Source organism: Diadema antillarum, unplaced genomic scaffold, assembly GCF_040938485.1.
Source record: "Diadema antillarum isolate AM-2024a unplaced genomic scaffold, OU_Dant_1.0 scf00000063, whole genome shotgun sequence".
Taxonomy (NCBI): domain Eukaryota; kingdom Metazoa; phylum Echinodermata; class Echinoidea; order Diadematoida; family Diadematidae; genus Diadema; species Diadema antillarum.
The window spans coordinates 4,803,562-4,827,588 of record NW_027270952.1 but is presented as its reverse complement, the minus strand read 5'-3'; the positions used below and the strand labels follow the sequence as shown (position 1 = coordinate 4,827,588).

At 36.9% G+C, this 24,027-nt stretch overlaps 1 protein-coding gene across 1 annotated transcript; it reads right to left on the bottom strand.

Moving 5' to 3' along the window:
- Positions 1 to 367: 367 nt before the first annotated feature.
- Positions 368 to 22,820, bottom strand: LOC139716279 (mucin-like protein). The gene is made up of 12 exons (XM_071627845.1): positions 22,728 to 22,820; positions 21,585 to 22,053; positions 16,996 to 17,115; positions 13,164 to 13,372; positions 12,443 to 12,527; positions 9,101 to 9,214; positions 8,167 to 8,418; positions 7,477 to 7,662; positions 4,742 to 4,929; positions 3,557 to 3,737; positions 2,720 to 2,845; positions 368 to 402 (listed from the first exon to the last, which is right to left on the bottom strand). The coding sequence occupies exons 1-12, from the start codon at positions 22,818 to 22,820 to the stop codon at positions 368 to 370; spliced, it is 2,058 nt and encodes a 685-aa protein (XP_071483946.1).
- Positions 22,821 to 24,027: the final 1,207 nt, after the last annotated feature.

Sequence of the window (24,027 nt, the reverse complement as noted above, 5' to 3'; positions counted from 1 at the left end):
ATTAAACCAAGGTTTAACAATCAACCCTTCTGGGTGGAGAAATAAACCTTTAAGGGGCATAAATGAACCTTGTTTCAACGTTGGAGTTCAAAAATGTAAACTCCAGGGGTTCATTTTTTAACCTAAAAGGTGTAGATATTAACCCGTTCGGGTGGATAAATAAAACGAAGGTTTAACAATCAACCCTTCTGGGTGGAAAAATAAACCCATTTTTCAAAGTTGGGGTTAAACAATGCACCCTTCGGGGATTATATCATAACTGGCAGAGTGCAAAATTGAACCTTTGAAATTTTACACCTTACTGTAGGGTGCAAAAAATAAACCCCTTAGAATAGCTTAGGGTTCACTTTTGAACGTAGAAGGTGCATTAATGCACCCCCTTGTGAGGTTCAAAATTGAACCCTGGACAGGGGTTCAAATTTTGAAGAAAAAGGGGTGCTGCTATTGTATCACGCCTGGAGGTTCAATTTTGAACCCTGATTTCTTAGTGTGCAATGTCCCGCTGCACTCGTAAAGGGTTTTGTTCATTTCGTGACGTTATACTTTAGGGCTCGAAAAAGACGGCTGCTCCGGAGCGAATATCGGTGAAACAAATCAGTCAGTTTTAACTCGCAATTTCTCAGTGGCGGAAATATCTTTTAATAAGTCACATTAAAAATCTGTTTTAGGAGACATTTTCTTCTCCTTTGGCACCTTCTTTTATATGATTTTCTTGATTTCAATGTCTCGTTCACCATACTTTAAACATCCTTCTCAAATGTTCAATGATTTTACCCTTTCCCGCGGACATTTTACGACGACATGTATCATATGTGACCGTGCACCTCAAAACGAACATAAAGTCGCACACACTGATTTTGCGTGAGGACTGAAAATAAGTGAAATGGGTCAACCTAGCCGAACTTGACTTTTTCATATTTTCTGAAAGAGCGGGTCTTCTTTTACATTATGCTAAAATTTGGTATCATAAAACGGGCAGGAAAGTGTGTTTTTTTTTCACAGTTTATCTCGAACATTTTTGGTAGAATAGTGTGATTAGGTGTGTCTTTAGAATCCCTTTTTCATTTCTGAAAAACCTTGTCCACACTCTTCACTTTCAACTCTAATAACTTTTGAAAGGTTAGTACTACTGCTTTGAAAGTTGGCATTAATCATGGACAGAATGTGTTAATGAGGCCTGTTTAATTTCAGTTTAATCTAATAATCCCTTCATTGTTGTTACTCTGGTGGTTTACTTCCTGTTTTTTGTCCCATTCATCGCACAGCCAGCACGGTTTGGTAAAGATTAAGCGCTTGAATAGACACTGTACTTCAGAGCCTCTTTTCTCAGTTCAAACTTTTCCTGAGTTTGTGCTTTCTTTCCAATATTTAGATAGGTTAGGAGAGTCCATTTAATTTGAGTTATACATCATTTTAAAGCTTAAAGTCTGCTCTTTCAGAATATGGTCTTAACTAAAAATTCATGTCTGGCGACTTTTTGTTTGTTTTGAGGTGCAGGGTCACATATAATAGAGATAGAAGCAAATTCATTTCTCATCCCCTTCAAAATCACATCATCACTAGACATGTATTCAGCTGTTTGACAGAACAATCTGACCAAAGATCGGTGAGATTTGATCAATGACCTTTGACCCCGAGAAAATTGCAGAGAATCTAATCAGCTATACGAATGTACATGTTTGAACAATAGTCATGATTCTATTAATACCATGATGAGGTTTACTAAAATGTGATTGAATATGTTTGTTTGTTTGTTTGTTTGTTTTGTTTTATGAGATGACAGTGACTTTTAGAGTTTTTCCTAAATCTTGAAGTTATTTGAGCATCCATGCATTAATCTATCAGCTGTACAGCAGAATTCCACTACAACAATGAACTGCATTTCTTTTACCTTCACACGTGCTTCCATCGGTCGTTGTATTCACAAACCCATCGTCACAAGAGCAAGAATAACCGCCATCAGTGTTGGAGCAAACGCTGTTCTCTCCACATTCATGTGTGTCACGCACGCATTCGTTTATATCTACATGTGAAGAAAAACATCATCAATAATTATGCTAATTACATGAATTGGCATCACTATATTATTGTTATAAGGTCTTTTAAGAAATTAGCATGATATGTTAGTACACCAAATCGTCGACGTAATCATTGTGATATTGTTTGCCAACCTGACAGAATACATTGTATCAACAAATTACCAAAGCTTCCCCATATACCTTTATTCATCCTTCCAGCAACATGTTTGGAAATGACATTTACAGTTACAGAGAGCACAAGATTCCACTGAAAATATTTAGACGAGAGTGTGAAATTTAATGATGATTGTCATTACGACGAGTTCATAAAATTCGAAATGTGGAAGACATATATAACTTTCTTAACATTACCAGGGTTTATTTTTCCTCGTCACATTAGCAGTAGTGACATGGTTTGAGAGGGCCCTGCTGAAGTGGCAGCAGGGTCAGTGCATCCCCGCTTAAACTCTCGGCAGCCATAATGATTGAATGCGTTTAACAATAAACACGTTCTACGTTCAAGTGACATATTGCCCTTTTACATGTGCACATGTTTTCTGTATACCACCAGTGCACATTAGAAAAGCTGACAGCGACTTCACACAAAACATGTTTGTTGTATTTTGGATGATTGTAAACCTTACGATCTCCAAACATTTAGATAATACCAGGGAAAAAACTGAAATACATAAAAAGCATACCATCGCAGCTTCGTTCATCCAGGGCCAGTGTGTAACCACTGTCGCAGGAGCAAAGATACGAGCCTTGAATGTTATCACATCTCTGATCGCAGTCATTGAAGGTCTCATTTCTACATTCGTCAACATCTGGAACAGAAGAGAACCAAAACAATAAAACATTTATAATTTCTTTCCTTTTGGAATGTCATATTATGAAGAATTCATTCACTGCTATATAGAGAGCTATCATTTTCATCCAACTAAAAATATGCAGGCGAAGTTGATGCAGATTACACTTGAAAGTCACCCCTCTATTGAAACCTAGCATGCTTGTTCAAATATCAAATCTTGGCGGGTCTGTAAGAATAGAATTCAACGCATCAATTCAATAGAACTCAATGCTACTTTCATCAAATACTCGTGAGTTAATTTCGTTTCTAATGATTACCATGCTAATGGTATGCGTTCCTATGTTTATTGATACCATTTATTAATTAAGACAAATGTTCTTTGTTTATGATGTAAAACTTGATCTATCTTGTGTTATGTTTTTGTTGAAAAAGAAAAAAAAGAAGAATGAAAATAAATGAACTGAATTGAAAAAAAATATATATCATCGTAGAATTCCTCGAATCTACATGCTGAAATCTGTATAATATTATATTAAGTTAATTCAAAATAAGTTTAACCATAATCGATATGACGTTGATTAGATATTTCGAAATTTAGGCAGGTAAAAGAATTGATCATGATATTACGTTAGCAAAAATACGAATATGAGTCATGACACGAGAACCTGTTCTCCGGTTTGTATCAAAACCAATTAAGATGAGTAATTGAGGGGGGAAAACACGTTACCGAAACAGGTCAGTCCGTTTCCTGTTAGGCTGGGAGGACAAGGACCGCATCGTGGCTCTGTGCTGGGAGGAGGGTCGTCATAGCAGATTACACCAGTATAACATGGATCCCCTTCGCACGCGTCTTCATCGAGTTCGCAGTGGTCCCCAGCCCTCCCCGATGTGCAATTACAGATCACGACCTGTGTAACGATAAGGTTTCAGTTGGTCAGTGACTGCTCTGATATCTCCCCTTTAACATAAGGGGATGCCCCATTTCAAAAGAGAGAGTGGTAATCTTTCAATTTAGATCCGACCAATAAACAAAACAAAACGCACAATCATGGAATTCAACGAATATCTTTGTTTTACTCAGCGTCTTCCTTTGGTTTCGTCCAAAGCGTGTAGACACTTGCTTTGTTGGATGTTGATGACATTTATTTTCTGTGGTGTCGTCGTTTGGTTATCGTAGTTCTCGAACTGCAATAAAAAGTCGATTCTCACTTTGTAGGACGCTCCTACATTGACGATGTCTAGAACATTGTTGTCCCGTGAAAGCACTCTGTAATTTTGATTACGTTTCAGTCAGGATCTGAAGTTTCACCAATCTCGATTTAATTCAAACATTTGTTTGTCTGTACATTGACACTGACGCCGACTCTCTCAATGACCTGGCGTCAAAGTCGTCGACCGGCATTGTTTTGTTTTTGTTTTGTTTTTGTCTATTTTTCGAGGAATGAAATGGTACGTAACAGCACCTTAGTAGATACAATAATTCTCTTCTGTTCACTTTATCTCGTTTCGTTTGAACGAGAGATGCAACCTCCAATTAATGGCTTTCATCCGTTTCCCCTTCTTCTCTCCTTCAAAAGTCGCTACTATCGAATAAAATCTATATTTTTGTCATAAGGGTTGCAAACAAACCGAATCTTCCCTGAGTTACAGCCTTCTGTTTATTTGCTGTATCACTTCATGGTGTTCAAAGTAATGCTATCGGACATGAAAGAATACTCCTTGCATGAGATCGTATTTACGTCTTCGGATAGACGTGATAGACATGGGAACAATCAATCAAATGGTACTTAATCAATTCCAATCAGTACACAATAAAATGCTGCACACGACATATGTAGATGACGTCGTCACATTCTATGTTCAAAAAGTGAACAAGGCAAGAGTGACTTGGGAAGTGCATGTAGTTCCGTACCGTGAAACTATTTTCCACCAGGTCCTGCCCTTCTGCCTCCGTCTCAAAATCGCAAACTCCATCGAATTCGCAGTGGCAAACCTTAACCGCAAATAACAATGAATCTTGCACCGTGCCGTCACTGACAACAATTTGGACGGTCACAAAAGAGGTGTTCTGTGGTGTCCACGTGAACTGGCCCTCGGAATCTGTTGAAAACGTTGTATGGAAAGAAGGTACAGTCCATCTTATCGTCAACATATTACCACGTTTGTACAGGGAGCTGGGGGATTGTTATGAAGACACTTATTTCCGAGGTATGGAGAAAAAAAAAAGTGAAATATCAGCATTTTCATCGACCTTTCAACCAGTGGTCCAAAACTTTCCCTAGAGAATCATTTCTTGATAATGCATTACTAAATTTCAAGAAAATTCCTTTGAGCAATGCATATATATATATATATATATATGTATATATATATATAACATGTAATTTTCAATTCAATTCTATTTCATACTTCTCGTATATATCAATATTACATCAAAAGTAATAGCACAAGTTCTTGTACCTTGTCAACAATGTACAAAACGAACAAAAACAATCTACAATTAACATACGTGGTTTATTAAGTAGTTATAATGAAAATTTGTCGAAATCTCAGTTTGGATTGTACGAGGAAAAATATGACGGGGCCTACATGAAAGCGAGCTTGTTTGGCTGTAAGCCCCGAGTAATCAGTGCTTGTGAAAGAGAAACGGAGAACGGATAAAAGTCGAGACCAGTTGACTTATCATACCAAACAAAAGGGAAACGGAAAATACTTTTATGATTCAAAACAAATAGAAAAAAAAAACTTACACGAAAATTTGAACCGTGATTGTGACCGAACAACGTTTGTTTTCAGAGTAAAACGTGATTATAAAGAGCCGACTCTGGTGTACTCTAAACTGTATATATATATATATATATATATATATATACACATATATATATAAGCATTATATACATTCAAATTCAAGTTCAAATGAGATTTTATTTCTAATAACACGTTTTGGTTGATACAAGTTCAAGGGAAAAAATACAATGTGTGCAGTGATATTACATAATATGCGTGTGAAACTAATGTTCAAAATAATTCTATTATTGGAAATGTAGGGTTTGATAGAGATTGATTCAAAGGGTTTGGCCCTGATCTTTGACCTTCAGCAGGTTAACCCAAAATTTCATAATTTTTTCCACTCGTACGTAGGCTTAAAAATATGCAAAGTTTTATTAGGATACATAATGGATTTCTTTTTTTTTAAGTTACGTTCTCCACAAAATTAATTACGAAAAAAAAAGAAGAATGCCGAACTTCGTGATAGAGGCAAAAAAAAAAAAGAAATCGCGGAGGAATGTTATAAAAGATCTAGATGGACTTTTATTAAACTGAGAAAGACGCATAACCGTGCCATGCTGCATTGCACAACAGGTACACCTAAATATACCAGGTATTGTAATTACCTGGGAGTTTTCATAGGTGAATATCTAGGCTAGGATAAACATATTAAATATTTGGCGAAACAGATAGCCAAAGACACTTATTTGTTGAAGAGAATAAAACATTTGTTACATTTTACAAATCTATCAAACAGAGTAGACTTGATTATTGGAGATTTATTTGGGGAAATGCAGATAAAGGAGGACTGTGTAAATTACAGAAATTGCAAGATAGAGCTCTCAGGATTATTTTGAAGAAGGAATGGAGTTTTCACAGTCAGGATTTGTTTGATATTGTGAAAATTAATAATCTTTCTGATAGAAGAAATAAGCAAATTTTGTATATGATGTAAAAGACTGCTTGGCTTTTTAGCAGTCCCCTCCATTTCCGACCTTTTCTTTCTTATGATTCAGTCACAGTTTGCCCATGTATTTTTTCAACTAGTATATTTATTGATTCATGTAAACAAATGACGTGTATCTAAATTTCATTTGGAAATGTAATAGTTACATTGTACTTAATTTGTTTATATGAAATTGTCATATTATATGCTTTGGCCGGAAATGAAATAAAAATGAAATGAAATGAAAAATGATATGATACTGAGAGAATTTTTTCAACATTTTATATTTAAAGAATATTATTATAGTTTAAGAAATGTGTATAAATGCCTTCAGTTATTTAAACCACGAACTAATGTTAAGAAACGGAGTTTTCCACTTCAAGGAATTAAAGAATGGAATCGATTGCCTAGGAATCTCAAAGAGGTGTCGTTCACTAGATTTAAATTGAATATATTGTTTTTGTTTAACGAGACTGTTCCAGTGATGGAGTCAAGTGTTTTATGTATATTTGTTTGTTTATAGTTATGTTAAAATCTAAACATGTATAGATTTTGCGTAGAGTAATTTATGTCTGCGAGGCTGAATAGGGAATGTGATTTGTAGCCAATATCAAGCTCAAGTGTTGTTGGTTGTTTTTTTTTTCTTCTTCTTCTTCCTCTTCTTCTTCTTTTTCAGTGTAATTTTGTGTATTATAATGTTTTTGTATTACGTGATGTAACTGTTCTTTAAGATGCGTGGACTTGTTGAAGAACAGCCTGAGGATGAAACAAGTGCCCGTGTGGAAATATGATAAATGGATGATTGAAGGAAGGAATATTACCCTATTTTTTCCTGTTTTGGGGGATGTGTGTGTGCGTGCATGCGTGTGTTTGTGTATGAAATGGATGTGGGATTGCTTATTGCAGCAGTTTGTACGAGTAAGCCGTCTTACCGATCGATGCTCCCGCGGGAGGTGCAGCCCCACCCAGTGAATACGTGATGTTGTCTCCATTCGGATCATCCGCCATAACCTGCAGTACATAGGTCTCGCCAACTATAACACATAGCGTGCTGCTCCCATCAAAACTTGCGGTATCGCTTATCTCAAGTACTCCAGTGATGTTTGGAGGGAAGTTCTCTAACAACAATAAGGAAAAAACAATGATAATGACAATAAGGGAAAAAGCTCATGCAACTGTACACACACACACACACATATATATATATATATATATATATATATATATATATATATATCAACATGTAAGTGTGGTGTGCAGCAGAGAATAATCAGCAACAATGACACCGTGCATACACATTGTAACATTTTCATTTGAAACTCTAATTAACTAACACTTGATTAAAATGCATTTCAGTTTGAATGCACAATACAGTAATGACAAATTTTAGGTCAGTCATAGAAAAAAAAAGTATGACGATTACCCTATTCTGCTACACTGACTTTTTTACTCATGTATATAATCATGTCATATCTGTCTATCTCGCCTATCTATCTGTCTATCTCTCCATCCCTATTTATCTGTCTGTCTCTATTCGTTTATCAAAAGTGTTCAATACCGACGTCTTGTCCGATATTTTCTACTTTGTCAGTACCGTTTGACCAAATTATAATCAATCTTACCGAGCGTTTGTGCATCCTCGGCTCTGGAGGCCCCTGTTGCCATGGAATCTGCCCCTAGCGATGGTCCCACCACTAGGTAGTCGAACAAGCACGCCCGATCTTCCCCGCAGGTTTCCTTCGCTGCTTTTCTGTCTTCGTCGGTAGCATTACGTAAGATTTCATCCAGGAAAGGTGGGACGAAAGTGTGGTTGTTGTAATCGTCCCAGGAAAGATCTCCGTACTCAAAGAGAGATTCGTCGACAGTAATTCTCCCTTGAATAAGACGAAACGGAAAACATATCAATTATTCTTTTTAATTCCGAAAATTATCACAGGATTCGTGCATCAACTCTTGCCCAGAAAAAAGATTGTGACAATATGATCGTAACCACCCTCTTGTTTCGTTAGGCTCGGTTTCCAACAATTGCTGTCTTAGTTTTAATCATGCTGTCTTTCCATTTCTTCTGGAATCATCCGTGTGGAACCTACACCTAGTCTAGTCCCCAACATTTCTCAACAATAAACTAGCTGTTGTGCAATATTATGCACGAAATAAACAAATGTCGTACTATGCTGTAAATTTACATGAATATAATAACTCATTTCACATTCTTATCAATGATCCTAGTGAGCTGCACCCTAATTTACACATTAAATTTGTTAGCTAGTACAATTTCACATGTTGTCTTCCGGTGCTGTAGCTTGGTCATTTGAACGAAATGATTCCTCTTGTTATGAGAAGAAGTGGAATTATGTATGCGTTCGTATACTTGATTAACGTGTTTTTCTGTTGGCATCCGTCAGGTCTTGTACACCATTCAACATGAGAATCAGTGCTTTATTCATTATTTACACAAGAGACTCAGACACAAACACACACACACACACACACAAAGAACAGTTCGTGTTAACATCTGTAGTAACTGGCTACTTACTGGAAAAAATACACACTCACATGATTGGCCAAACTCGAAAATCTGCGCTTCTGTGAGGTTTTGCCCCTCTTCGGGTTGCAGGATTACACCGTTTCTGAACATGAAGTCATCAGAAGGGTCGTCGTTCCACAATCCTTTCATGAGGAAGGGTACAAAGTATCCGTGAAAACCACCTTGAAATATTCATACATATACGAACACGCACATACACACACACACACACACACACACACACACACACACATACACATACACACTCACTCACACACATAAAACCATTCAAAATGTGTTAACAAGACACTGAAAACAGAGTACGCAATAAGTATTCTTGGTACATGTAATTTGTCTTTGCGAAGGCCTTCTTAATGCTTCTCCTTCTGGCATTCTATTTCAAAAGCACTTTCCTCCGAACCTACCAGTAGGACTACCAAATCAGAGATATAATTATTAAGTAAATGTACAGAGGAAATCAACGGTTTTTAGCGTTAGCTTATACATTGGAATTGGATGTAGATTTGAGTGCATGCATGATTTTTAGACAAAAAAAGGTAAGTAATGTAGAACATGCAAATATTGCCAATGTTGACACATACATTCTCATTGTAAGCTCAACGAGATTCTTAGGAGTATTACTGCATGACCATTTTGACTTGGAAGAACCACGTAGACAAAATCTGTTGTAAAACAGCTAGAGCTGTTGGTCCAATCAACAGAATAGTTACAAATTTTGCATGGCGTTACCTCATATGTTGTATCATAGCAATGTTTAGGAAAATTAGTGCAGGGAAATTTACTTCAACGTATTCATGTCTTTCAAAAACGTTAAAGCAGAATTGTCACAAAATTTCAACTCTTAACTCGTGCACACACTATTATTTTTTTCTTAAGTTTAGATTACTCACAGATATAAACAAACTCGCTGCCTGCATGTATTTGTACTTGCATCTCAGTTATATCTTGCCCAAATTTTCTGGCAACTGTTTCGTTTATTACTGCTATAATACGCAAAATAGTAGACAATAGCACAACTTGTATATTCCTAATATTATCATTCGACAGCTGCGAGACGAACTTTACGTTATGCTGTTCCATTTTTATGGAATGCTTTACCAAGAGTCTGAAATTATTCAGGAAAGAAAATACCAAAACATCTCTAAAGTCAATAATCTCTTTGCTCCATATGATTTTTTTTAAACTATAATTATGCATTATGATCATCACATAATCCTAAACTGCTTTGTTTTTGTGTTTTTTGCACTTTCTGTGCCTTGAGCAGTGTTCTGTTCAAGTCTTTCTTTGTAATGTGTATTTTATCGTGTCTATGATTACCTGCTGAATATACTTCTAGGGGATTGACATTGAAAGTCTGGTCTAGCCAATGTAAATTCCTTCACTTTCTGAACATCGATTTACCTATAGCCTCTGTGTTGTATATTTTCATTTGCCTTTATGCCTTTATGTATGTAATTCTGTTTCATCAGATTAATGAATGCAAAGTCTGAATTGAATTGAAAAAAGTCAGAAAAAAAGTCCATATCGGTAGTTTATCGGGAGAAAATCAAATTGCATCAATAGCAAAGAAAAAATATATTTCAGTATTTCCATCAGTAAAGTTATTGCTGAAATGGAATACAGTCATATTAGATTTATCTTGGGGGGGGGGGGGGGACGGGATGGTAAGTAGCTGTACCTAGCAATCCTCTGCCACTTGCATTATTAGCGTATTCCCTCGGTCCATACATTGTTAAGTCGAGTATTCCAAGCTTGAAGGTCACTTCAAATGATGAATCCTCGAGAAGTGGGTTAGCGTACAGGACGGACACGACTGTCTGGTTACTGCTGCTTTCGTTGACAGAATACGACAGAGAAAATAACGGATCCGTCGAGTTGTAACCATCTGCAGTAAATGAAACGCAAACAAGCGCAAAGTAGGGCCTATGAGGGATATCTAATCTAGAAAACAAGGTAGAGTAGACTTCAGATTAGGTCTTGATAATTGATAATGGCGTTCATGTCACACAACATTTGTTGCAACAGAACACCTTAAACTCAACGTCGTTCAAAACTTAATGTTTTCTCGGAGACCAAGCATACAACAATCCCACGCCACGCAATTTTCATACGCATCATGCTTTCTACATACAACTCTTGGCTAGAGCGCAGCTATTAGTAAAGTGAGAACAGATTGGGATGACAGTTTTGGCTTAGATGGGGTTTCAGGTTTTCAACTTTTTGTGAAATAATGAGTAGCCTCTTTTGAAATATTGGTTTGTTTTTGGTTGGTATTATTTCTGCATTGTCTTTTCCATGTACCATGACAGATCAATAAAAGTTGATACAGGGTATAGAAAATAATATAACAGAGGTATGACAGAAGTACGATATGACAGAGTATATAAAATGCCAAGAGTAATTCAAAGATCATGTGATTAAAATGTTTTTAAAATGGCTGAGAAAATCAAAAAAAAAAAGAAAGAAATTCTAATAAAATGTGGGAGCCGCTTTTTTCTTCGGACCACTTCTTTTTACTCTATTATCGGATATCTCAGTAATGTCAAACCGATTTTCATCGAATATATTTTGAATTCCTCTTAGAACTATAGTTCTTCAATAGTTTATCGTAGTTTCTAACTATCTTGCAGAAGGTAAAAATCTAAATCCCTATCTCAACCGAACCTCATCATTCCTTAAACCATGGCTCGACACTAACTTTTTTGTTTGGTGGCCCGATGGGGCCACCAAAATCCTAAATTTCACATTTTTGGTGGCCCGAGAGAAAAATTTGGTGCCCCCCCCCCCCAAAAAAAAAAAACCAATAAAAAACATTAAAAGTCCTTTTTTTATGAGTCAAATATTCAAGTTTATGATAGTAAGAATTAGAAGTTGGACATATCTACTCATAAATAAACTTCAACAAACTTGCAACACTCACTCTCAGGCACTCATTCAGTCCTTTTCATCCATCCTTTAAACAAATTTAACTGCTAATTTCCGGCGCAAAAAGTTACGAATTTATTGACATACTTTTCAAAAGAATTTTGTGGCCCGAGGCGGGCCACCAAATTTGCCCTTTTTTGAAATTTGGTGGCCCGACTTTCATTTTTGGTGGCCCCGGGCCACCGGGCCACCGTTAGTGTCGAGCCCTGCTTAAACCCTGTCATTAGCATCGGTAACTTGATTTTACACGATGTAAACAGCGATTCGAGGTGGGGACCAGGATTGGGTAAAAAGAGATTTGTAAAGGAAAGTCTCAATTCAAACAACGTATTTCAGATGAATCCAATCGCTGTCAATTACTGGTTTTGACACGGAAGTTGTTGTTGTTGTTGTTGTTGTTGTTTTTTAATGGATGTAAATCGTACCTGACTGGAGAGTGTCCAAGTCCACCATCGTACCATTGACAAGAATTCCCATTTCAGTTCTATTCTCGTTTAACGTGAACTCCACCTGTTGAGAGTAGACATAAAGTATATACATTTATAAAGTTGATACGAAACAATGCATTATTGTTAGAGGAGTGATGCCCAAATCTAAGTGTAGATTAAGAATCTGTATTAACAGTAGCTGAACACGTACATCAGTATTGAGGAAAATCGAACAATCCGTTCAAGCTATGTTTTTTTTTTAAATAAAGTTTCGTACCAATCATCGCTTGATAAGAAGACTACAACAGTTTGTCACGTCACTGCAGAAGGATTTAAAGAAAATTGAAATTGAAATGTAATTCAACATGTTTTTCTGGCATAATGAAAGAACACTTGACCCAACTCTTCCAGTCTTCCATAAAACAGGGGAATATCATCCTCAACTTAAGTCAGTAGCAAGCGCGCACATGTAGTATCGCAAGTTTACTTCAATGCATTCTTACAGTCATGCAGTCTGGGGTGTTCATTTGCACAGTCTGTGTTAATGACAAAAATACCTGTAAAGTATTAATGATATTTAACCACTTTTAGTCAAAGTACTCCTATGACCCTTCACTTTCGACATATCCTCTGTACTGCCAAGCATGTATTTGAATGTGATGGAGATCTGATTCTTATTGAGTCCCATACTGGATCTCGCAGAGAGACTTTTACTGACCGTTGTAATGCCCTGCGACGCAGCAAATCCAGTAAAGACTGTGCCGGAGTCCACAACATTCCCGTCTTCGTCAAATGCCTTACCAGTCCTTGATTGCAACCTGAATTCGTCGCCATTTGTGTACTCCAGCATGATGTATTCACCGAGCCCATTAAAGGTGTATCCTGTCCCGTCCAGCGTACTTATGTGGGGATCACCAAAGAACCACGCTGTGAGAAGAAACAAAGAAATATTTTGTTGCCTATTACAAATTATCGCAACATAGGACAGGATTTTTAATCAATAGTCCTGAAGAAAATTTTCAGACTTGGAAAAGTTGTTATGTTTTTTTTTTCTCTTGTTATTGTTGTTGCTCCTGCTGTTGAATCGTGTTCTAGAGGGGCTTTGAAGTAAGTTTAGCTTGTTTGCTGCCTTGGCAACATTGAGCAACTTTTTAATCAGGCAAATTAGCATAATCACTTAACATATATTTTGAATTTTTTTTAAAGGAACCCCCCACCCCCCCCCCCCCCCCAAAAAAAAACACTGAAAATACAACTTGTTAAGGGTTTTCTAAAATAAATTATGCACTTATAACACAAATTTCTAATTTCAAAAGGGGCAAGTGTGTAAAATAGCTTAATTAGTATAATAAGCTAATAGATACAAACCATGTACTGTGTATATGACGTGAAAAAGAAAAAAAAAAACGTTGAGTACAAAATTTTTGTTGTTGTTGTTGTTGTAGTTGATTCTTTTAAGATGGGTATTAAAGTAAGCTCAGTTCTTTTTCAAATTATATAATTTATTGAAGATTTCTCGAAGCAACATAATTATACAAATAGTGGATGAAATACATAATTGTTATTTCAACACAATATCAAGCCATTTCTTTGGTACAGAAAATTTAAACAAATATCTGTGTGTGTGTTTTTTTTTCATTTTTTTTTCAAATATTCAAGTAACTCCTTACTAGCAAAAATACAATAAAGGGATATACTATAATTATAATGTTTTCTACCATCAATGCACAATACATCAACTCATTATAAATGTTGTATTACTATCCGATGGATATCATGCCGATAACTATTTACATTATCTTTATTACTATCATGCTTGCAAGGGTACACAATAATGCAGACAAATGGCTGCACCCAACCAAAAGTGGTTTGCCAGGGACCTACGAAAGCACTGACCAGACCGACTCTACGGAGCCCGCTAGGTGAAATGAGGGAAAAAAATCAATGGATTATTGCGTTCCCTCGCAATAATTATTGCGTTCCCTCGCAATATTATTGCGTTCCCTTGCAATAATATTGCGTTCCCTCGCAATATTATATCATTGCGTTCCCTCGCAATAATATTGCGAGGGAACGCAATATTATTGCAAGGGAACGCAATAATATTGCGAGGGAACGCAATAATTATTGTGAGGGAACGCAATGATTATTGCGAGGGAACGCAATAATCCATTGAGGGTTTTTTTTTTCCTCATGTCACCTCGCGGGCGCCGTGATACATGAGGAAAAAGAAACTCAATGGGTTATGATTATTGCGAGGGAACGCAATAATTATTGCGAGGGAACGCAATAATCCATTGAGGTTTTTTTTTTCCTCATGTCACCTGGCGGGCTACGTACGACTCCGTAGTGCACACAAAAATATGTTTTCATTAACATAATTATTCATAATCATTCAATAAGTGAATTTTGCTTTAGTGTAAGACTGAATGACAAAAGTATTAAGTTTTGTCCATTTTACTCGAAATGACCAACCCTGGACCCGGGTCGCCTTCACATTCATACACTTAATTCCATTTCGAAAATGAGACAACACAGCTCTTGACAGTCTGAAAGCCCGCCCAGGCCCACTCTACATAGCAACGACGAGTGCAAACACGCCGAATAAGTACAGCATGACTATTGCAATGTACAGGCTGATAAAAGGAAATTCGTCAATAGGCCCTATGGGAAGAAACATCCATAAATTAGCTTAAGACATGCACCCGCCGTCTCCACGCCCAGGCAGGCCTTCAGCAAGCCATCGGGTCGCCAAGGATATACCCTGCCCGAAAAACATGCATAAATTTACTCACACCATAAAAGAAAAATTACAGTTGCATAGACCCGTTAAATAACTTAATGCATACCATTCCAACAAAGGTTGCCCGCGGTAACCAAAAAAACCCCTCCTATGTCCGCCCGATGCAGTAATCACTAATAAATGCAAGGCGGAATCCAAAGTTTTTTGCCACCATGGCAACCTTAGACAATCAATTAATTCCAACATTTGTAGCTATAGTTTACAAGAACACTCCGAGGGAGCAGATCTTCGCAAAGCAGTGCTGTAATGTGATTTAGAATATCGACATTTTTTAGGCAGCGTATCTTCAACAAAAACATACAAGATAGAGGTATAGGGACATCTACACAATACATTTGGTTAAAATCTGATCATCCATCGTTGATGTATTGGGATAGCTTCTTTTATGTCCTTTATGATACCAAGACCTGAGACTTTTAACCTCATGTCCACAAATTGCATTTTTTTCTGACTGCATTAAAAACAAACAAACCCTATAAGTTTGGTAAAAATCTGATCACCCATACTTGAGTTAATGGAAGATTAAGCTTATCTTATAACTTTTTTTTTCCTCCTTTGACATTTCACCATTGACCTCAAAACCCCTCGTTAAATATTTTCTTTCTTACTTCTTCATAAACACACCCTCCGTACTTGGTAAAAATCAATCCATCAATTCTTAAATATTGTGGGTTCAAGTTATCCTATGTCCTTTTTGTCCCCTATGGACATTTGCCATTTGACCACAACCCCAAATTTAACCTTTTCTTTCTTACTTCATTATTATCACCCCCAATATGCTTGCTTGAAAATCCGATCCTCCATTCTCGGGGGATTGGTGTATCTAACGACCCATATGACCTCTAAGAAAGAACATCTTTTCTTTCTTATCTCATTATAAGGACATCCTAAAATTTTTCTGAAAATTCGTCCATCCGGTTATCTTATACAGAAACAAACAGTCAGATCAATAAATCATCAGACGGAACCGGAAACATAACCTCCGCCAAGCGCAGGTATCACTAATGTGAGGAGGTGATAAGGCGATGGTGAGGCGACATATAATTTTTTTTTTTATTTCACCATAGGAACGGGAGAAAAAAAAAGGAAAAAAACACATATTCAGGAATCATTGTCTAACACCAGCTTGTACTTTGAAATGATTTAAATTTCTGAAATATTGTTATTGGCAATATGAGTTAATTTGCATATACATATTTACCATGATTATTCCATGAATATGATCTGGAAAAGTACAATGTTTGTTGTTGTTGTTGTTGATTCGTGTTTTAGTCGGGTACTGCCAAAGGCTACAATCCTAAGCTTGGATGTTACCTGTTCAACGTTTGGCAATTATTGTCAGGAGTCTAATTAGTATATTTAGCTAATTGGTGTCAAATTTAATATACATGTTGTTAAACTTAATTCAAGAAGCACGATAACTCTGATAACATTACTTTTTAAAGTTTTTTTAAGAGAGAGAGACAGAGAGAGTATATGGTATTTTTCCCGAATTATGTAAACATGATACACATGCAATTAAATCATCAGAAAAAAAAAATATAATAAGCATAGTGGGCTGATATGTATATGCACAAAAGAAAAGCTGATGACACCGTATATCACGTATAAATATGACCTGGAAAAAAAAAATGAAGTTCGAAGAAGAAGAAGGAAATCTTAAGCGCATCCCTTAAGAGAGTTTTCTCTTCTTTTTTTTTCTTTCCTTCCTTTTTAGTAAGTACTCAAGCCAGAAGAACCGACTTACCAGACCTGGGAGGTCTGTAACCAAAGCAATTAGCAGTCGGTCGCCTGGACTCGTAGTAACTGCAAAAAGAGGCGCTTTTTGACCGACTGCAGCAGAAGTATTTTGGGAAGACATCATTATCTGCAGAGGGCAAGAGTGGAAGTACAAGAAATGTTTCTAATTTCAAACAACGCAAAGGGTCACACACAGATAGGACACACAAACAGTCTCAAATGTGTTAAATCATGTCACACATGTAAACATCATTACAAACAATATCTACATGTCAATTCTTTAAGAGTCGCCGGCATTTCAATGACTGTTGATTTCTACGCACATTCATACTGAACTCAGCTTTGCATTATCTTGCATTGCCGTATTCATGGGCTTTTCTATTAATTCGAGCCTTTAGGATCTGACGTTATTCGTTGTTTCTGTGTGTGTTTGTTAGTTGTCGTTTTGTTGACTATGGATTTGTTTTAAATCACACCTTTCATTGGGATAAGAGTATTATCTCTATTAATTGTCAGTTTGTCATAAATTAACACAATTTTCATTCCTATTTGCATGATTTTATTTCTACCTTTGATGAGTTCTTCAGAAAGAAAAATCATGGCCAAAAAAATCTTTGCAACTCTCTTCCATATGTGACAGTGCACCTCAAAACAAACAAAAAGTCGCCAGACATGAATTTTTAGTTAAGACCATATTCTGAAAGAGTAGACTTTAAGCTTTAAAATGATGTATAACTCAAATCAAATGGACTCTCCTAACCTATCTAAATATTGGAAAGAAAGCACAACCTCAGGAAAAGTGTGAACTGAGAAAAGAGACTCTGAAGTACAGTGTCTATTCAAGCGCTTAATCTTTACCGAACGGTGCTGGCTGTGCGATGAATGGGACAAAAAACAGGAAGTAAACCACTGGAGTAACAACAATGAAGGGATTATCAGATTAAACTGAAATTAAGCATGCCTCATTAACACATTCTGTCCATAATTAATGCCAACTTTCAAAGCAGTAGCACTATCCTTTCAAAAGTTATTAGAGTTGAAAGTGAAGAGTGTGGACAAGGTTTTTCAGAAATGAAAAAGGGATTCTGAAGACACACCTAATCACACTATTCTATCAAAAATGTTCGAGATAAACTGCTAAAAAACACACTTTCCTGCCCGTTTTATGATACCAAATTTTAGCATAATGTAAAAGAAGACCTGCTCTTTCAGAAAATATGAAAAAGTCAAGTTCGGCTAGGTTGACCCATTTCGCTTATTTTCAGTCCTCACGCAAAATCAGTGTGTGCGACTTTATGTTCGTTTTGAGGTGCACAGTCACATATTCTACTGTAGTCTTTAAGACGTACTGAGATACTCAACAAGTGTGAAACGCGCTATATAAAAAGTAGGTATTGTTATTATTATTATTAAGTGGGTACAAAATGAGTAAACGTATAGAACCTTTCATCTGCTTCCGATCTCATAATTCAATGATTCAAAATTTCAGGTGTATATAACTTATATATATATATATATATATATATATATATATATAGAGAGAGAGAGAGAGAGAGAGAGAGAGATACATTTGTACAAAGACGAGGAGACTTTTTTTTTTTTGGAAGACATTATGCATATCGTAAACAAGGCATGATAAACAGAAGCGACTTCAATTCGACAGCATTGCAAAATAATACATATCCAAATCTGCTTTTCACTTTCATTTCAGCGTCCTTATATAACCCAACGACTGGGTAACAATGATAGGAAGTTGTTGTTGAAGATAAAGAAATAGATTGCCCCCCAAAAAATACACACACAAAATTTCACACCCCAAAAATAGTAATAAACTAGATATATCGCTACGGCGACTGATATGCCTCCGCCATAATGCATGGTTCTCCTATTAAATAGGTCTATAGTACAATGTCTTGACAATGTGTGATGACAGTTTCACACAATTGGCAAAATATTAAAATGACAGGTTTGCCACAAATGTGCTGAATGTTCACTTTCCTAGAACTAGGTTCAATTGGATGAATGATTAAAATGTAAGAGTGTAGGTATTTGGGGAACTGATGATTTTTATTTGACTTTTGACCCTTTTATAAGTTTATGCATTGAGTAATTTTCAAGGTATTGAGAAAAAGTATGATTTCAGTATCAAATGGGAAAATAGCATTATCTAAACCTGACCTTTGACCTTTGACCACACAGTTCCAAAGAGAATCACTGTTACGTTGAACATGCATAAATATGTAAGTTTCATGATACCTTGAGTTACTTTTGAGATATGGAGGAAAAAGTGCAATTCAGCACTTTCACTTGACCTTTGACCTCTTGGCAAGAAACTTCCCACAAAATATATATTGGGTAATACATGCATACATCAAGTTTAAAAAAAAAAACCTTCAGGCATTGCATAAATATAAGGAAAGTAGTGATATTTTGAGGAGTTGACCTTGACGTTTGACCTCCTGACCTTTGAACCATGACCCCCAACTTCCCTAGATAATCACTGCCCATTGGAACAAGCATATATGTGACCGTGCACCTCAAAACGAACATAAAGTCGCAACAATGATTTTGCGTGAGGACTGAAAATAAGTGAAATGGGTCAACCTAGCCGAACTTGACTTTTTCATAATTATTTACTGAGACGAAATCAATCAAATCATTACTCACTGATCCACTGGAGGAAATGAGAGAAACTCCACCACCTGCCATTGAAAGGCAACACGGACTGGTAGTGACTTGACAGCCAGAAGCCGTGGTATCCACGAACCAAGCCTTGCTGTGTGTATGTACATCGAGGTCCTCCGCCGTTGAAGAAGTTAGGTGAACGTGATTGGTAACAACCGTAGGCCCACGGATGTCGTCGCCATAAATAAAAGTTAACTAGAAGTACACAGAAATATTCCGTTACGTGTGGTGAAGTTTTAAATGTCTTCTTCCTCTTATCTTTTCTTAATCGGAATGCCCATTTATGCCAGTTTATTTGGATATACACTGTATACGCACATATGCATAGATTTTTTTTTTTTTTTTTTTTACTTAGGGAACTTGCTAACTGTACAAGCTTTGCTTCTTATGCAAGTCCCCCCCCCCATATTCTTTACTAAACTAGTGCTATCTCATCTCAAAGTGATTTCATGAAGATCAAATTATTTGTCACGTGGTTCATATTATGTGCTTCAAGTTGCAGTTGGGAATATGTATTATACATTTGTTATACTATTGTTTGTACATTGCATTTACTTTATGACAATCCAACCTCCTTGTACAAAATGTTAATACTAAGTAGAAATGATTTTGTATTATTTGGATCTGGAAATAAATAAACGAAAAATGAAGATGAAAATGTCGATTACAATAATAAGTCATATTCTGAAATTGAAAAGTACGATTAAAACCATAAAACCATGATATATCTATTACGTCATTATACATACAATGTATATTTACGCACGATATTCTGGAAAACCAGTAAAAATAATGCCAAAGATGAAACAACCCGCATCTTATTCATTTGGCCTCTTGGGAGTCTCAAAAACTCATTCCTAGTCAACTGCATGCGACGACAAGGTCACAATGGGAGTAGCACATATGGGGATATAGACAATGATGTCCGGTCCGAAAAGGGTGGTTTCAGTCCTATTATTGATACGGGGTCGTGGTTCCCACGCGGTCAAGATGAAGTCAAGGTTGAACACTGGTTCCGGTCAAAGACCCTGTAGCGGTTCGTGGTGCAGAAAGGCTGGTCGGCGATTAGGACAATGCTTTCTTCAGAAATATCTGCATGTCATATCACACCAGATTCAGTAATTCTTTTTCCATCCCCTTCCCCCTCCGTTCTTCATCCTTCGCCCAATCAAACCAAAGAAGAAGAAGAAGAAGAAGAGGAAGAAGAGGAAGAAGAAGAAGAAAAAGAAGAACCTACATCTACCGATTCAAATACAACCCCTGCATTTCACAGAAACTGACCTCCGGAAATACCCGCATCTCATAGCAGACCAAAACCAGTGCAAAACATCTCTTATCAAACCGAATCCAACGCCCTAACTTTGACATCAGTACCCAACTTCGTCCTTTGACCGGAACCTGTGTTGAGCCTTGCCTTCATCTTGATCAGAACCAGGACCTTCGTATCACTTGTCGGACCCAAACTACCCTTTCCGGACCGGACATTATTTAGATATACAAATACATGCTGCTTATGTGTCACTTCGTTTGACCTCATATGCCGTCAAATAGACAATTCTTCGTACCTCCTGTGTAATGTGGAATGTGCGCTAATTCCCTTCTAAAACTTCCAAACCAATGCCATATTCACCTGCCCCTTGAGAACAGACAGGGTAGAGCCCTTCCACACCACGCAGATTGACTTCTTTTTTTTCAAAAAGCGGATGTATTTTGGGCAAAAGGGCAAAGACACTACAAGTAAAATACTGATCGAAAGTCTAAACATCATTTCTCATTACAGTACTTCATTTACCCAAATACTCTAGGTTTTGGTTTTTTTTTTCACATGCAGGTGCTGTGCAAAGTTAAACTGTTATTTCCAAACCGGGCTTACCATGATAGTAATTCCTCTAAAATATCATCTGAACTTACATGGAGGATCGAAGTTTGGGAGGATATCATGCGGTTGCCCTGCTGCCACAAAGGCAAAGTTGCATCGGGTATATCTCCTATCTCTCTCTGCCTGTTCCCACGAACAAGGACACGGTCGACGCCTCCAGAAAAAGTAGAAAGAGTAGTACAAGGAAATCCCACTGTACCGGAACCAGTTGTAACAATATTGCTTGGGGTTGATGAAGTATGATGGATTTCTGTCCAGCCGATAAAAGTACCGACCCATTTGACCGCTTGTTCCTACTTGCTGATTAGGACGGTAGCTGCTCCGTACATCTTCTATTGAGTCGTCACTGAACTCGTTGCGCCTGTCTTGGAAGTTGTTGTATCCGATACGAGCAGCCGTGTTTTTCGACATAGAATTCCAGGTTATACTATCCTCCTGGAAATTGATGATAACCCCGCTTCGTACGCCATCGGTGAAGAGAATCGCTTGGTAGGTTGACAACTGAAACATGCAGTATGTTAAAATATCATGAAAACACCGAGGCTGCAGTGTCATTGTATAATGTATACATGAATAAATAAAGTGGAAAAAAAACTTTGACACCATATTTGATACCAGTTAAAACCACGTCGAGAGACAATGTAGTCTCCAAAGTAACAGAACATCATTGACCTCCAGCTTATTTGTTTCTTTTAAATATCCTAATTCAAATGTTAGATTAAGAATGTTAAAAAACAATCCACATTCTGATGTAGAGATTAGTCATTACGGAAATGTGAATTCGTCCGCGATCAATGTGTGCCATGTGAATCACATATCACAATTTAATGTCTTCCTATTTCTCGACGGACAGACCTACACAAAGATTCTACTGAAAATACAGCAGAAACATGCATTAATTTGGAAAAAATAGGAAATTGCGCATTTTAATTGTCGCGCTAGCAGTATCTTTAAATAGAATTATTTCAGAAGAGCTTTCAAACGTCAATGTATATCTCGCAATCCTATCTCGACGGGCTTTATATTTTCCTTTTTCACTCGTTAAAAAAACACTAGACACATTCAAACTGCGTTGTGCGAATATGACAGACTTGCTGACTTGTGCTAATCGATTTCATTGCACTTAGACGTGTAAAGACATGTTAAGGTCAGAGAAAGGGGGGAGGGACACATACCTCATCTCCAGATACGGAGCCAATGGGTTGAACATCCACCCACGTAATCGTTAACATGAAGATCATGTCATTGAAGAAGCTATCGGAGCGCATATCGCTAGGTAGTCCTGCAGGTGCCGCAAGAATTCTCCTTCGTATGTCAGCAACGGAATCGTAAAAACTGCTTGTTCTGCCATTTCTCCAGTTGTGAACCTGGCGATGTATTCACATAAAGAGATGAATTGACAAGGCCTAGTCCCTTGCTCATGAGACAGTTTGCTTAGAAATAACCGACCAAGCAAATAGGTGTATACAAACAAATATGGCCTACAAGTTAAAGCTACACTATCAGCCTGTTATAATTTTTTTTCTTTGCTTGAACATATTTTTGAGAAAGAAATAAGAAGTATTTAAATACCACTTTCCTAAAATGCGCGACAGTAAGGATAAAAAGACAATACTTCCTGACTCTCGTCCCACCAGTATATACAGAGTTGTATTGATGGAAGGGTGTAAATACGGTAGAAGAACATTTCGTGAATCTGTGGGTGGCAGGTGTTACGTTTGGAAATATACGATTTTATCAGCATTAAAGGACAAGTTCACCTTCATAAACATAAGGATTGAGAGAATGTAGCAATATTAGTAGAACTCATCATTGAAAGTTTGAGGAAAATTGGACAATCCGTTCAAAAGTTACGAATTTTTGAAGTTTTTGTGCAGTAACCGCTGGATGAGAAGACTACTGCAGTGTGTGAATAACTTAGATGTCACATGCGTACCACAATATAAGGAAAATATAAAGAGAATTTCACAAAATTTCATCTTTTGAAAAAAGTACACATTCCCCCGACTCGTTACCGACAAATGTTATGGGTAATATTATTCCCCCTGCCTTTAGAAAGAGTCAAGTCAAGTGCTCTTTTATTATGCGAAAAAAGTGAAAATATGTTGAATTTTCTTTACATTTTCTTTAAACTGTTGTACGCATATGACTCACAAGCTGTAGTAGTCTCCTCATCCAGCGGTTCCAACACAAAAATTTTAAAAATTCATAACTTTTGCATCGATTGTCCAATTTTCCTCAAACTTTCACTGATGTGTTCTACTAATATTGTTGCATTCTCTCAATCCTTATGTTTATGAAGGTGAACTTGTCCTTTAACAGTGGATTCTAATAGCGAAGAGAACATTACAATGTTTGTTTTTGAAGACTAATTAAGGCTAGGGTTGAAGATTTAAATTTCAAGTCGGAGGAGACCAGCTGCAGCAACAACACTTGGTCATCATCAATAACAACACTTGGTTATCATCAATATCA

Coding starts and splice junctions, on each gene's coding strand:
- LOC139716279 (XM_071627845.1), bottom strand. CDS start 22,820: ATGCGCTCCGATAGCTTCTTCAATGACATGATCTTCATGTTAACGATT. Junction 8,419..9,100: donor TTTCGAGTTTGGCCAATCAT/GTGAGTGTGTAT, acceptor GTCTTATTCAAG/GGAGAATTACTGTCGACGAA. Junction 4,930..7,476: donor TCCCGCGGGAGCATCGATCG/GTAAGACGGCTT, acceptor CGTTTTCAACAG/ATTCCGAGGGCCAGTTCACG.